Source organism: Muscardinus avellanarius (genome assembly GCF_963383645.1).
Source record: "Muscardinus avellanarius genome assembly, chromosome: 7".
In the NCBI taxonomy this organism is placed as follows: Eukaryota; Metazoa; Chordata; class Mammalia; order Rodentia; family Gliridae; genus Muscardinus; species Muscardinus avellanarius.
In genome coordinates this window covers 78,440,792-78,455,831 of record NC_137793.1, presented here as the reverse complement: position 1 = coordinate 78,455,831, position 15,040 = coordinate 78,440,792, and the positions used below count along the sequence as shown (strand labels likewise).

Below are 15,040 nucleotides of genomic sequence, written 5' to 3'. Positions count from 1 at the left end.
AGAGAACAGAGGTAGAGGATGTCTCCTGGGGCTCAATCCATTTTTTAATAAAATTATGAATTTAGAAAAGAACAATAATCTATTGTTTGTAATACAAACTAAAGAAAGTAAAGCTTGGAAAATCTTTTCAGCAGTCATGCATTTTAGAAAGCTGAAAAACACTGAAATAAACAAAATTTACAGTATTCCTATAACAATCTTCTTAAAGTGAACATCCTAAATAGTATCTTCCAACCTGTTACATTCTCACCTAATTATTTTAAGAATTGATTAAACAGAAGTAGTTGAGATTAGAAGCCACTAATATGATTCAATCTGTAATATATAATGTATTTGAAAAGTTTTAAAATTGCCTATTTTCCAAAATAGAAAATAAATGCCTATCAATCTCATACTTTCTAGCAGAAAAGATTAACACTATGTAATATAATATATAATATAGTATATATATATATAGTATATAATATAGTGGAATCCCACTGGTCACTTTCTGATAATATAAGCACTACACTTATCAAATACTATGGTTATTTTCCAGCTTCTTCCATTTACTGTTTTAATTTATGTTTAAAGTAATAGGTAAAAAGTAGAACATCTTTCAAATATCTCTTTCCTATTCTTCTTTAAAAGTATCTTTTCCTATTTACTCTTTAACCTGACTTAGCTAATAGTGTAGTTTTGTTGTAAAGCGCTTGCTTCCCATACACAGAGGCCCTGGGCTCAATCCCCACACCACTCAAAATAAAATAAAAATAAAACATAAAAAGTGCTTATGTCTGAAAGGCATCACTTTTTGCTTTTCTTCATGAGTTTCTACTTCTTAATATATTCTTCTGAAAAGAATCTTCTACATAATGGATAAAGAGTACTTCTTCTTAGTACCGTTAGTAATATTCCTCAATGAAAAAGTCACACCTCTACAAATCATTAAGATCTATTTGCCACCATATCTTCTTAATAAAACATACTAATGGAAAAAACATTTAATGCCGGGCGTGGTGGTGAATGCTTGTAATCCCCGTACTTGGGAGGCTGAGACTAGAGGATCCCACAGGTTCCAAGTCAGTCTCAGTTACTTAGTGAGGTTCTCAGCAACTTAGTGAGATTCTGTTTCCAAATAAAATATAAAACAGGTCTGGGAGTATAGCCCAGAGGTAGAAAGCCCCTGGGTTCCACCCCGAGTACCACCAAAAAAACATTTAACAACATAATGAATGAAAATACAATCACTTATACATTCAGATTTTTTTTTAAAGATATGCTTTAACAGCCAAATTCCTTTAATTTCTATGGTGACTTTTTGGCATTTTTTTATCATACAGAAAATAACTCAATCTGTTTTTTTCTCATTTCACATCAAGGAAAATTTATTTATTACATGCCAGTGGATTCAAATCTGAGTTAGGACTCAAACAGGTCTCTCTAAATTTACTAGTCAAAATTCTCTGTAGTAGACTAGGCCACTGTTCCCCAAGCAGGGGTTCAAAAAACAAGTAATCTTTTTAAAATTATAAAACTAACTCCTTAAATTCTTTCTCCATTTTTTTAGGGGGGGGGGCAGGTCTAGAAATGGAACCCAGGTGCATTCAACCTCTGAGCTACAGCCCCTGCCCTATTTTTTATTCTTATTTTGAAACAGGGTCTTACTAAGTTGCAGAGGGCCTCATTAAGTAGCTGAGGCTGTCCATGAACCATGATCCTCCAGTCTCAGCCTCCCAATGGTGGGATTACAAGCGTGTGCCACTACGCCTGGCTCTTTCTCCATTTTTAAAGACAGAACATTTTTAAAACCTTGTACAAACCAAAAGAATATGTACAGTAGTTAGCTGTTATAAGTACATTCATGCCTCTGTTACTTGATTTTTCACTGCCAACATCTAGGTTGGTTTTAAATTACACAGTCTGAAGCTGTTTTTATTCTGAAGCTCATGGTATTTAATTTATAATTAAAGACAAAAGACATAAAAAACAATAACGCTGAAATATAACTTAGCAGAGAGCATAAAAGTAGAAACAATTCTGTCCCTGGCATTCAGGTCTTGAAAAAAGTTTTTCTATTTTGTATATAATGAATAAAACATGTATCTAAGATATACATTAAAAGTATCCAGAACATATAAAAAGCTTCTACAACTCTAATAAAAAGACAATTAACATTAAATCTAAACAATCTAATGAAAGAAAATGGACAAACAATAGGAACACTTTCCAAACAAAAAATTACTATGAATGGGCAAAAGGCACACGAAAAAACACTTAAGATTTTACTACCAAGGAAATGGAAATCAAAACTGTCACAAACATGTTAAAATGGCTAAAATTTAAAAAGCTAACACCACAAAAAGTTGGTAAGAGTGTGAAGCCAAAAGAATTCTCACAAACTGTTGGTAGGGATATAGAATGTCAATAACACAGAAAAAAAGATGAGCAATTCTTAAATAACTAAACACTACACAGGATCCAGTGATTTTACTCAGAGGTAGATATTCACCAGCAAGGAAAGCATGTTCACAAAAAGTCTTTAGCAAGAATATCCATAGCAGCTTTATTTATATAGCACCAAATTAAAATCAACACAGGTGTTCACTATTGATAGAACAGATTAATAAATTGTTAGAGTGGAACAATGGAGAACTAATCAGCATTTTAAAAAGAGTTATTGACATACATGGATTAATCTCAAAAAATGTTGAGTGAAAAAAGTTTTACACAAAAGGATACCTACTATATGAGTCCATTTATATGAAGTTTGAAAACAGACAAAAACTACTTATTTTTGATAGGGGGAATAATGGTTGCCTCTGGGCAGGTGGCTATGGGTACTAACTCTAGAGGGGCATAGAAAGATTCCTACAGTGCTGGTTTATTCAATACCTTGAAAAGAGTTGGGGGTACATGAGACATTTGTCAATACTTAATTTGCATACACATAAGATTTGTGCATTTTACATTTAAGAAGGAGTCAACTTTGTATTCTAAGTTATGCATGCTGACATATTTAGGGGAACATATAGTGTCTGCAATTTACTATAAAATATATTAAATTAGATCAATGAATGGAGAGAAGAACAGATAATGTGATGAAGTAAGTTTAGTAAAAGATCAACGGTAGAATCTAGGTGGTGAACATTCAAGTTGATTCATTATAAAATTCTTTCAACTTTTTTCTACGTCAAAAAAAATTTTCATGATAAAACATTGTGAGCCGGGTGAGTGGCACACGCTTGTAATCCCTGTACTTGAGAAGCTGAGACAGGAGGTTCGTGGCCAGCCTCAGCTACTTAGTAAGGCCATCTGCAACTTAGTGAGATCCTATTTCAAAATAAAGAATAAAAAATAGGGCTGTGAGTGTATTTTGGAGGTAGAATGCCCCTGGGTTCAATCTCCAGTACCGCAATAAATACATACATACATACATACATACATACATACATACATAAACATTTATCCCAAGCCAAACTTCTTATCTCAAAATGTGTTTACTACACATTACTTTTCTTATATAATAAAGTAGTAAACTGCCATTTAATGACAAAAATTAAAAATTTGCTTTATAGCCAGGCATGGTGGTGCATGCTTGTAATCCCCATGCTTGGGAAGCTGAGACAGGAGGATCACACAGGTTTGAAGCCAGCCTCAGCTACTTAGTGAGGCTCTCAGCAAGTTAGTGAGACCCTGTTTCCAAATAAAATATAAAATAGGTCTGGGAGTATAGCTCGGAGGTAGAAAGCCTCTGGGTTCTACCCCCAAGTACCATAAAAAAAAAATCCCCAACAAATATTGTATATAAAAAATAACACTTCCTTGACTTCCTTGTTTATGTCATTCAAAATTTATAAAACAGAAAAAATTTCTAGGGCTATTCAAAAATGTTGTCTTTTATTTCTTTTTTATTGCAGTACTAGAGATGGAATCCAGAGGCACTCTACCTCCCAGCCCTATTTTTTATTCTTTTATTTTTTGAAACAGGGTCTTATTGAGTTGCAAAGGGCCTCAGTAGATGAGGTTGTCAACGAACCGCAATCCTCCTGTCTCAGCCTCCTAAATGCTGGGATTACAAGTGTGTGCCACCACGCCCAGCAAAAATGTTGTATTTTTGACAAAGGTGTATGATACTCTCTATTGGGTTGCTCCTGGCTAGAATTTTTGTTTGGGGCTTTTATAACTATATTTAATATACTTTATACCTTTATTTCATTTTTTGTCTTTTACTTTTACTTTACAAAACTTCTTGATCAACTTTTATTCCACTTTCCAGCTTTTTTCTTCTCTTCCTAACGGAACAGAATTTTTTCAAAATAGTTGCAAAGACGGCAAACCTCTTAAGGCCTTGTGTGCCTGAGAATCCTTTTTTTTTTTTTTTTTTTTTTTGCACAGTACTGGAGATGGAATTCAGGGGCATTCTACCTCCCAGCTACACCGCTAGCCCTATTTTTTTTTTTTTTTTTTTTTAGTTCTTTATTTTGAGACAGAGTCTAAGATGCAGAGGGCCTCACTAAGTAGCTGAGGTTGGCTATGAAACTGAAATCTTCCTGTCTCAGCCTCCCAAATACTGAGATTACAAGCATGTACCACCATGCCCGGCTTCTTTGAGAATATTTTAATTATACTACATGTTTAAATGGCAATTTGATTAGCTACAACATTTTTAGCTTAAATTGCTTTTCCCTTCTTAATTTTTTTTTTTTTTTGGTGGTACTGGGGTTCCTGGAAACCCTTCTACCTCCTGGCTACCCTATTTTATATTTTTTACTTGGAAACAGGGTCTCTTAAGCCAGGGAGGCTGGCTTCGAACCTGTGTGATCCTCCTGTCTCCGCCTCACAAGCATGGGGATTACAAGCATGTGCCACCACGCCTGGCTTCCTTCATAATTTTTAAATAAAAGGTTACTGTTGAAAACACCAATTTCAATCTAATTTTTTTCTTTTAATTGGTACTTTTTTTGAAAACTTTCTAGAAATTACTGGTTTATCAATTATAATAGTTTTTATAGTTGGAATTGAGACAAGGCTTAACTTTTGTTACTTAAGGGTATATATGCAAAATAAACAGTATATTCAAATATTAACCTACAGGCTTTAAGAATACTGACTACCTCAATTAATTAAAACTTTTTTCTATTACTTAAATTCTCTGCTTTATTGTCTTCTAATAGAAAATAATAACCTGTGCTTGTTGAAAACAATTTGAACCCTATAAAATCAGATGGAGAGGTCTCTTAAAATCCATAACCCAGCCAGGTTTGGTGGCACACACCTGTAATCTCAGTACTTGGGAGGCTGAGACAGGAAGATCACAGGTTTGCAGCTAGTCTCAGCAACTTGGTGAGATCCTGTTTTAAAATAAAAAACAAAATAGGCTAGGGGTGTAGGTAGCTCAGAAGAAAAATGCCCCTGGGTTTAATCCCCAGTACCATAAAAAAAAAAAAAAAAAACTATACTCAATGACTCCTGCCCAAAATAATCACTGTTAGTAAGATATGTTCTTCCAGATTGAAGACTGACAAAAGAGTTGAAACCAGCCAGTCATGGTGGCATATGCCTGTAATTCCAGTGACTCATGAAACTGGCAGAAGAATAGCAAGTTTGAGACTAGCCTGAGGCAACTTAATGAGACCCTATCGAAATAAAACAAAAAGGGCTGGGGTATAGTTCAACAGTAGAGCACCCCTGGACTCAGTCCCTAGTATCCGCCCCAACTCTACAAAAAAGTTAAAAAGGGATACCACCTGACTACCCATTTTTTAAACTTAATTATCTTTTTGTATGTTAGTACATAAAAACTTGTCAGACATTCTTTAAAAGTGATATAATAGCCCATAAATCAGCTATTCTCATATTAATAAACACATGGTTTTCCCCTCAATTTTTTTTTTTTTTTTTTTTTTTTTTTTTTTTTTTTTTGGTGTGTGTGTGTGTGTGTGTTGGTACTGGGGATGGAAGCCAGAGGCATCCTACCTCCGAACTACACCCCTAGCCCTATTTTTTAATTCATTATTTTGAAAGAGGCTTTAAGTTGCAGGGGTCCTCACTAAGCAGCTGAGGCTGGTCATGAACCTGTAATCTTCCTGTCTCAGTCTTCCAAGTACTGGGATCACAAGCATGTTCCACTAGGCCCAACTTCAATTTTTTATCTCATAAAAATGACACTATGATCATCCACTTACAGCTGGAAGTGATTTACTGAAAAGATTCCTATCGGTTAATCTGCAAAGGGTGAGAGCATATTGAATTTAACTTGCTCCACTGCATTTTCTTCCCTCCCTTGCTCATTTCTTTCTTTGTGCTGGAATCACATCCAGTGCCTCTTACATACTAGGTTAAATACAGCTTTTTAAAGAGATAAAAACTAATTAACTGACTTTAAAATATTACATGCTGCTCAGGTATCACTCAAAAGGGAAGAGGAACGGCAAAAACACTTAATTCTGAACAAGAATTCATGCCTGATTTAGAAAAAAAGGCATCTTGGGGAAGAAGTAACATCTTGGAACTTTTGGTCAAAAGAGGACTATCTAGGCAGGTAAAGTCAGGAGTGAGACCTCTTAGTTAAAAAAAGTGAATTTCAACAGATGCTCCCAAAATTACACCTATGATTCCATGAACAACAGAACTCGAGAGAGAATGTGATTCAAGGACAAAAGGCTTACAAAAGGATATGCGAACAAATAAATTAAAGTACTTAGAAAAGACTAAAGAAACTACAGTAGTTATATCTGATATTCTCCAATAAGTCAAATTAAAATTATCACATACAAAATGAGCATATTACCAAAACAAATACAGATAACCAACAGAAAACCACAAGAACAAGGTCAAGAAGGCAAAAGTTCAATAGAAGCTATGACTAAGCTATACTGACATCCACTGAGTTATTCTTTATCAGAACTCTTACCTACATAGAGAGATGTTTCAAACATAAGTTAGGTAATAATTTACAACCAAATCAGCATCACAGATGCTAACTGGAAAGAATTTACAGGCTAAAATGTTTATCACATTTTCCCACTGAGTCTTAGAAATAAAAGCCAAAAAAAGTCTTAAAATTTAAAATAAAAGAAGCTGCCAGGCGTGGTGGCACATGCTTGTAATTCCTGCACTTGAGAGGCTGAGACAGGAGGATCACACAGGTTTGAAGTCAACCTCAGTCAACTTAATGATATCCTGTTTCTAAATAAAAATAGAAAATAGGTCTGGGAGTATAGTCTGGAGGTAGAAAGCCTCTGGGTTCTACACCCAGTACCACCAAAAAAAAAAAAAAAAAAAAAAAAAAAAAAGAAAGAAAAGAAACAAGCTAAACCAGGCATGGTGGCAAACACTTGTAATCCCAGCTTTTGGGAGGCTGAGACCAGAGGATCACAGTTCTCAGATAGTCTCAGCTACTTAGTGAGGCCCTCCACAACTTAGTGAGATCTTGTTTCAAAAAATAGAACAGGAGAGCCGGGTATGGTGGTGCACGCTTGTAATCCCCGCACTTGGGAGGCTGAGACAGGAGGATCGTGCAGGTTCTTAGCCAGCCTTAGCTGGCTGAAGAGACCCTGTTTCCAAATAAAATATAAAATAGGACTGGGAGTGTAGCCTGGAGGTAGAAGGCCCCTGGGTTCCATCCCCAGTACCACAAAAAAAAAAAAAAAAAAAAAAAAAGAACAGGAGGTGTAGCTTGGAGGTCAAATTCCCCTGGGTTCCATCCCCCAGATCCCCTCCCCCCAAAAAAATCAATCAAGCTGAGTGTGGTGGCACCATGTTTATAATCCCAGGACTTGAGAGGCTGAGACAGGAGAACCAGAGTTTCAAGGGCAGCCTCAGCAAGTAGTAAGATTCTCATCAACAGATCAAGATCCTGTTCCAAAATAAAAAATTATAGGGCTGGGGGTGTAGGTTGAAGGTAGAACGCCCCTGGGTTCAATCCCCAGCACCAACAACAAATAAAATGAAACAAGTATTATGATGTAAGGCTGTGATATATCAACAAATGTTTTAAAAATTAAACTACTCTGTTGCCGTTTTAGAACAAAATCACAGCTTAAACAGTTTAGTGGTGAATTATTAAAGTAACACAGTATACCGGAGTGTGATGGCTCTTGCCACAGGATCATTACTATGAATCACAGAAAAAATTCTCTTCACAAATTCATCCACATTTAGAATCTTCTCCAAATGCTTCTCACTTTGTTGGGTAACTTTAAGAACACACAGCCTCAGAAAATTATTTCTAGGAAAAAACAAAGATAAAATATATTATTTCACTTTAGGAAAGTAATACTTCATTTGGGAATAAAGCAACACTAATGATATTAAACTTTAGCAATAGGCAAATGCTTTTCAATCTTATTATTTTTCTTGTCATTAAAAGTTACATAAAATATGTACTTCAGGTGGATAGTAAGCATAAAAGTCAGCTATGCCTGCAGTCCTGATATAAGCCATCAAAATGGTAGTGACAGATGAAAAAGAAGCCCCGAAGTCAAACTAAATCTCTGCAATCATATTAAAACTATGGCCAGATCAATTGGTCTTCCTTTGCTCTCTGGCTAATCATTCAACCTTTTTTCTCATCAGGTCAGATTTGGCGTGTGGAGAATATTAAAAAGAAGGTGGGAGAGGAAGTGGTAAAAAGAGAAAAAAAGGACTTGGGTTTGATTCTCAGAGATGTTTCAAAAATGTCATAGACATGCAGCTAACACTATAAAATAAATCACCAAAATAAATCAGAAACTAATCAAAGCAATCTATACAAAGCCACAGATTTTTCCAAAACACATATACATACATTAAAGTTACCCTAATTTATCTTCTCTGAAGAAATAAGCACTCTGAATCATACCCTTCATTTGTGCTAAAAACATAAATACCACACGAAAGTATGTCACATTGCACTATGAATCAACTAACCACATGGAAGTCCTAACGGGAAAAAAGGAAAAAGTCACAATACAAAACAGAGAAATAGAAACAACATGCCCTTTGGAATGCTGAGGCTTTAAAAAGACTTACCCAACTCTGAAAACATCAGCTAACTTTAGGAATGCAGAATTGATGAGAATAGGAAATGGATATTTCTGAAAGAGCCTGGGAAATCGAACAACTGCTTCACACTGTTCACCAAGTTTGCCAGATCTCAGACCTATCAAAAGCACAGAGAGAACGAACAACTTACAAATGTGTGGCTACAAGGCAAAATTAACAAATACTCATTACAGAAAAGTAACAAGCATTCTTTTTTTTTTTTTTTTTTTTTTGCAGTACTGGGGGTGGAACCCAGGGGCATTCTACCTCTGAGCGACACCCCCAGCCCTATTTTTTATTCTTTATTTGGAAACAGGGCTCACTGAGTTGCAAAGGGCCTCACTAAGTAGCTGAGGCTGTGTGCAAACTGTGATCCTGTCTCAAGTCTCCCAAATGCTGGGATTACAAGCATGTGCCACCATGCCCGGCAAGCATTCTTAATTAGATAAAGTATAACTCATTCATTTAAAAATCAAAATAGTGTATAAACCAATAATTTGATAAATTGGACACTTCTAGATACATAAAAATGTAGTGTGTGTGTGTGTGTGTGTGTGTGTGTGTGTGTGTGTGTAACTAGGACTTGAATCCAGGGGCATTTGACCTCTAAGCTATATCCCCAGTCCAATATTATTTTGTAAAAAGGTCTTGCTAAATTGTAGAAGACCTTGCTAAGTGCTGAGGCTGGTCTCAAATTTGTGATCCTCCTGTCTCAGCCTTCCAAGTACTGGGATTATGCATGAGCTACCATGCCTGGCGAAACAATTTTTTTTTTAAAGATTAAGAAAGTTATTACTATTTAGGGACATAAATGTCAACAAATTTTAAAAGACTGAAATAAAGTAATTTGTGTTCTTTGACCACAAGAGAATTAAATCAATTAAGAAAAATAACCAGATGCCTTTCAAATATCTGATAATTAAACAATGCACTTCAAAATAACCCATGGGCGAAAGAAGAAATTAGAATATTTAGAACTGAATGAAAATAAATGTATAATTTGTGGGATACAGCTAAATATATCAAGTACGTGTATTAAGAAATAAGGGGTCAAGCTGGGCGTGGTGGCGCACGCTTTGTAATCCCCGCACTTGGGAGGCTGAGACAGGAGGATCACACAGGTTTGAAGCCAGCCTCAGCTACTTAGTGAGGCTATCAGTAACTTAGTGAGTCCCTGTTTCCAAAAATAGGTCTGGGAGTATAGCCCAGAGGTAGAAAGCCTCTGGGTTCCACCCCCAGTACCACAAAAAGAAAAAAAAAAAAAAAAAGAAATAAGGGGTCCAACCATGATTTAATAAGGATGCCAAAATGTTTCAATGTGGAAAGGATAATCCTGCTTTGGTAATGGGGATTAAACCTAGGGATGTTTTACCTCCATGCTACACTCCCAGCTCTTTTTATTTTTTATTCTGAAACAGGATTTCAATAAGTTGCTGAGCATTTCCCTAAATTGCTGAAGCTGGCCTTGAACATAAGAGCATCCTGTCTGCCTCCCAAGTACGGGATTATAGGCATGAGCCACAGAACGTGGTAAAAGGATGTTCTTAACATGTGATTCTGGAAAAACTAGGTTTCATAAGAAAGAAAAAAAAATGAGACTCAACTCTTAAGTTGAACTATATACAAAATATTAACTCAAAATGAACCTAAGATGTAAGAACCAAATACAAGAACTAAAATTATAGGCCTTGTAGAAGAGAACAAATGTTCGTCAAATGATGAATGAATAAACAAACTGCTATATGATACAGCCATGTAATGAACTACTACTCAGTGATAAGAACGGGACCGATTACTTACCATCCAACAACACAGACCAATGTTAGGTAGCTCTGAAGTAATTCCAAACACACTTCATCAGAGGTGTGACTTAATGTGGCTTATTTGATTAAGAGAAGACCATCAAATAAGATTATCAGCTTGCGACTTCATGAGTTGCAGGACTTACAAAGATTTTTTTTCCTTGTTCACAATGTCTAAAAAAGGGGTGACTAACAAGAACAAATCTCACAGGGAACAAATTCAACAGACTTTAACCATGTACTGAATTAGTTCTGGTTTGGTTATTCATGAAATCATATGTTCACTATTTTTTTTTTTTTTTGGTGGTACTGGGGGTGGAACCCAGAGGCTTTCTACCTTTGGGCTATACTCCCAGACCTATTTTATACTTTTATTTGAAAACAGGGTCTCACTAAGTTGCTGAGAGCCTCACTAAGTAGCTGAGGCTGGCTTTGAACCTGTGCGATCCTCCTGTCTCAGCCTCCCAAGCGGGGATTACAAGCGTGTGCCACCACGCCTGGCTCGTTCACATTTTTTTTAACCACACAAAACCATCTCAAATATCATTATGCTGAGTAAAAGAAGCCAGACACAAAAGATTACATATTTATTGTCTGATTCTATTCAGGCAGGTCGACCAACAAAGTGGTCAGTGGTAGAGCACATGTGGTCAACTACTGGACTTTAAAACACATACAAACCCAATGTTTCAACAGATAAGGTACTAAGCCAACAAACAAAAAAAGTGTTCAATCCTTTGGAAAACTCATTAAAAATAAATACCATGGTAAGAAGGATTTAATGGCATTGGCTTTCAGATTTTACCATTTACACTAAGTAGCTGAAGCTGGCTGCAAACCCGGATCCTCCTGTCTCAGCCTCCCCAATGCTGGGATTACAAGTGTGCGCCATCACACCCAGCTACCTGCTTTCATTCTAAGAGCAACTAGGTTTCAATAATTGGACTCTAAGCCAAATCTGAACTAATTCACTACATGGTTAATGTACTTCCTCTATTGTGTTCCCCATGAAACTTTTCCTCCTTATTCTCTTTCTCTTTATATACTGACAAGAAGGTAGAAAATCCCTTTGTAGAGCAGTGAATATTGTGGTTCATGAAATCATACTTTTATCATATTTAAATCACATAAATCAATCTGAAAGATCTTCACTCTGAATGAAAGAAGCCAGCCCTAAAGACTACCTTCTTAATGTATAATTCTGTTCTGTGTGACATTCTGGAAAAGGTGAAACTATAGGGCGAAAAACAGATCAGTGGTTGACAGGGGCTGGAAAGAAGGGACTGACTGTAAGAGGACACAGAAAGTTTTTGGGGTGAAGAAAATGGTCTGTCTTTATTGTGGTCTTGGTTTCATGGCTGTATACAGGTGGTGACTTTCATCACATATGAATTATACCTCAATAAATCTGATTTCTATAAAGTAAATCAAAAACAAGCCAACAAACAAAAAAAGTGTTCAATCCTTTGGAAAACTCATTAAAAATAAATACCATGGTAAGAAGGATTTAATGGCATTGGCTTTCAGATTTTACCATTTACAAACTTCTAATTATGCACAAGGAACAAGCCTCTAGAATATATCAACCTTTGCTTATTGTCAGAAAATGACAAGGGGAATTGGAAGACTTTTTTCTAGTTGCTACAATGTTTCAAGACAAAAAGAAAACCACAAAGCAAACATGGACAGGCTATTTCTACAATTTAGGAATGGGTGACATAATGCACTCTTGTCAGTTATTTGGTACCTGGAACACATTTTCTCAAAGGAAAAAAAAAATAGCACCATCAGCACTGATAGTACTCTGGGACCTAATAAATAAGGGCTTTTATGGAAAAATTAACTCAATTTCTAACTAAGATACTTAGAATGGTTCTTAACTAAGAACCATAACCTGTTGTCTGCCCCCAAACACAGAGAAGGAACTGCCAACTAAACTCCAAAAGTTGTCTTCCTATAACCAAAGTGCTAAGAGGGATGGATATTCTAGTGACTAGCACTAGCCATGAAAAAGGGATCAAGGGACACACAGGACAGTAAAAGACACAGGAGGAAGGCAAGGTCAAGGATGGATGTGAGGCTATTTATAATAGCCACAAACTGGAAACAACCCAATGTTCATCAGTAGAATATGAAAAAACAAATTGTTGATACACTCATACCATGAACTACAACTAAGCAATACAGAAGGAACCAATTACTGATTCATAAAGCAACACGATAAATCTGTTAGGCAGCTTTGAAATGATCTCAAACTGCATTTAGTTTGCTATGGGACATGTGCTTTGCTGGGATAAACACAAGGAATGTAATTCCCCTCTCCAGGAGAATGTTACATCACACAGGATGTGAAGGAAATGGTGAACAAAGTGTGAAGTGTGCTTAGCGAAGAGGTTTTTGGCAATATCTACAGCAATTGGGACTTTTTTCCTTCTTCTGTCACTGCCTGTAATTAGTTTAGATTTTAAAAACAAACAGTAAATTCTGTTTATAATGAATAAGCTGGATTAGGATGAAAGGATGAAAAACGTGAGGTAGGAGACAGCCCACATAGTCTCAACAGAGATGATCATATTCTACTTCCTCTTGGGGGGAAATAAACCAGAATCACAGACCACAATCTAAACATAGTGTTTTAAAATGTAACAAAGATACTTTTGAATGTGACCAGAGAAATGTTTTGATATCTCTATTGTTGCCAACTTTTATTTCTTTAAATTAGCAGGGCAAAGTGGCACAGGCTGTAATCTCAGCTACTCTGGAGGCTAAGGCAGGAGGACCACAAATCTGAGGCCAGCACAGGCAACTCTGTAAGAACACGTCTTAAAAAGGGCTGGGGATATGGCTCTGCGATAGAGCATTTGCTTGCATGTGTGAGGCCCTGGGTTTAATCTCCACTAATATCACACACACACACACACACACACACACACACACACACACACACAGAGTTAATCTTAATGATGATAATATATCTTAATGTGCCTATTTTGTGTCTGATACTCTACTCAGCACTTTATATACGAATTAATGTCTCACTATAACCAGATAAATTAGGCACTATTATTTCCCCTATATTAAAGATAAGAAAACAGGGAACGAATAGTTATTTTCCTAAAACAACAACGTGCTAACAAATAACAGAGCCAAGATTCAAATCCTGGCAACCTGGCTCCAAAGCTTATGGTCCTAAACCATTATGCTAGAATGCATCTCCAGCAAGCAATTAGAAAAACCAGAGATAGGCCAGGCATGGTGGCGCACGCTTGTAATCCCCGTGCTCGGGAGGCAGAGACAGGAGGATCGCGCAGGTTCGAAGCCAGCCATGCTGGCTTAAGAGACCGTTTCCAAATAAAAAAGTATAAAATATAGGTCTGGGAGTGTAGCCCTGAAGTAGAAGGGTTTTCAGGAACCCCAGTACCTCCAAAAACAAAAGAAAAACCAGAGATAAAATTTAAAGAACAGGACATTTGAATTAGTGCTTTCAGAGTGGTAGAATTCCAAGGGATGATAAATTGTAGGAGACTAAGGAAGAATAACAAATTATGGCAACTCAGGTGTTTGAAACAGCACGAATTTCCAGGGAGCATATATCAACAGGTTTTAGTTGCAAACTGCACAGGAGCTAAGTGGCTGATTAGGAAGAAAATGAGCTAATTAAAAAATACACATACATATATATACATACACACATATATATACGTATTTATTTATTCATTACAGGGGATTGTGCCCAGAGGCATTCTACCTCTGAGCTATACCCTCAGACCTGTTTTATTTTTTATTTTGAAACAGGGTCTCACCAAGTTATAGGTCTTCCAAAGTTGCTGATGCTGGCTACGATCCTGCAATCCTCTGGTCTCACTCAGCCTTCCAAGTATTAGGATTATTATTATTATTTTTTTGGTGGGACTGGGGGTGGAACCCAGGGGCTTTTCTACCTCCAGGCTACATTCTCAGACCTATTTTATACTTTATTTGGAAACAGGGTCTCACTAAGTTGCTGAGAGCCTCACTAAGTAGCTGAGGCTGGCTTCGAACCTGTGCGATCCTGCTGTCTCCGCCTCCCAAGCACTGGGATAATAAGCATGAGCCACCATGCCCAGCTCAATGATTAGAATTATAAGTGTGCACCACCACACCCAGATCCAATAAATATTTTTTTGTCTTGTTTTTTTGGAAACGAGAATCGAACCCAGAGCACCACACTTGCAAAGCAGGTGCTTTGCCAC

General features: G+C 36.6%; 1 protein-coding gene across 4 annotated transcripts in view; it reads right to left on the bottom strand.

Moving 5' to 3' along the window:
- INTS7 (integrator complex subunit 7) overlaps positions 1-15,040 on the bottom strand; it is a gene marked incomplete at both ends in the record, with an annotated part of 85,267 nt that overhangs the window by 66,828 nt on the left and 3,399 nt on the right. For 3 of the 4 annotated variants that reach the window (XM_080699385.1, XM_080699387.1, XM_080699386.1), the window contains 2 exons: positions 8,066-8,212; positions 8,995-9,124. In XM_080699385.1, coding sequence (XP_080555511.1) covers positions 8,066-8,212; positions 8,995-9,124 — 277 coding nt within the window. The remainder of the gene's footprint in view (positions 1-8,065; positions 8,213-8,994; positions 9,125-15,040) is intronic. The other variant, XM_080699388.1, reaches the window with a different exon arrangement.